We start from the raw sequence: 1,593 nt of genomic DNA, 5'->3' as shown, positions 1-1,593 counted from the left end.
AGCTCATCTTTGACCCCGTCTTGTATGTTATGGTTACTGGTACAAGTCAACATGCCCAGTTAGTACATCAGTGCTGGGAATCTGCATCCAGGTCCTCATGTTTTTAAAGCAAGCACTTTATCTGTTGAGTCATCTCCTCAGGCAGAGAGGCAATCTGAAGAATTATCAAAGTAAGAAACTCTAGAAATGAAATTGTTCAAAGCCCAAAGAAAAGTGATCCAGAAAGGACTCTTCAAGTTGGGCAGCGGTGGTGCACACCTCTAATCCCAGCAATTGGGAGGAGAGGCAAGTGGATCTCTGTGAGTTTAATGCCAAACTGGTGTGCAAGAGCTACTTACAGGAGAGGCTCCAAAGCTACACAGAGAAACCCTGTCTTGAAAAAAAAGAATTTTGTACATAGTATAATAATCCCTTCTGAGAAAGAGGTAGGAATTTCTGACACAGTGTGTTTATGCTTTTGATAATTATCGATCGAAGAGTTAAGAGATGATAATGAGAATAATATGGTGCAGTCATTAGACTGATCCCCCAATTTATGACAAGCAAAAGAGTTTAACTAGTTGTATTCTGTATACAGTCTACCAATATAATTTTCTGCCTCTTTCATCAAAGGTAGATACCAGAAAGGTCTTGAACTAGTTTGAAACAGACTGCTGACACCAGCCATACCCAGCTTACCTGGGAAGTCACTTCAGGAGATAGGAGGAAGATCCTGAACATCACCCCACATTTTCATTCTTTATCAGGCCACTAAAGGGAGTGGAGATGCAGTACTTTTCTGACAGCATCACTGAAGGCTTGTTTCACTTGCTTATTCCTTAGGGTGTAAATGAATGGGTTAAGTAAAGGGGCAACTGAGTTATTGAGCACAGCCACACCCTTGTTGAAGGCAACTCCTTCTGTTGCTGAAGGCTTTATGTACATGAAGATACAGCTCCCGTAAGAAAGGAAGATGACAACCATGTGGGAAGAACATGTGGAAAAGGCCTTCTTTCTCTGCTGTGCAGAAGGGATCTTCAGAATGGTCCTGATGATGTGGGTGTAGGAGAGAATGACCAGCACCAGGGTGACTATCAAGGTCACGACTGCTAAGACAAAGTCAAAGAGCTCCAACAGCTTTGTGTCTGAACAAGCGATTTCTATGAGGGGCCCATAGTCACAGTAATAATGATTGAGCACATTGGATGCGCAGAAATCCAGCTGACTGGTCAAGATGATTGGGAATAAAATGATCAGGAAGCCACTCAGCCAAGAGCAGAGGACCAACAGGGAGCAGACCCTGTTGTTCATGATGGTGGTGTAGTGCAGGGGTTTGCAGATGGCCACATAGCGGTCATAGGACATGGCCGTCAGAAGGTAAAACTCAGTGGCTCCAAAGAAGATAGCAAAGAAGTACTGCGTGAAGCAGCCAGCAAAGCTGATGGTCTTAATTCCTGTAGAGATGCTGAAGAGTATCCGGGGAGTAAACGTGGATGTGAAGGAGATCTCCAGGAAGGAGAAGTTCCTGAGAAAGAAGTACATGGGTGTCTGGAGGTGGGGATCCAGCAGTGTGAGGAGGATGATGGTGAGATTCCCCACAATGCTGAGGATGTA

The 1,593-nt window shown here is 44.4% G+C and overlaps 1 protein-coding gene across 1 annotated transcript in view; it reads right to left on the bottom strand.

Moving 5' to 3' along the window:
* Positions 1–750: 750 nt before the first annotated feature.
* Positions 751–1,593, bottom strand: part of LOC126492037 (olfactory receptor 6C4-like) — a 4,838-nt gene continuing 3,995 nt past the window's right edge. Inside the window, exon 2 of the mRNA XM_050128138.1 lies at positions 751–1,279. Within this exon, the coding sequence (XP_049984095.1) occupies positions 751–1,279 (529 nt within the window). The remainder of the gene's footprint in view (positions 1,280–1,593) is intronic.

This window comes from Alexandromys fortis, unplaced genomic scaffold (genome assembly GCF_014885135.2).
Source record: "Alexandromys fortis isolate MF-2015 unplaced genomic scaffold, M_Fortis_MF-2015_v1.1 scaffold_263, whole genome shotgun sequence".
NCBI classification, from domain to species: Eukaryota; Metazoa; Chordata; class Mammalia; order Rodentia; family Cricetidae; genus Alexandromys; species Alexandromys fortis.
This window is presented reverse-complemented; position numbering and strand designations above follow the sequence as displayed.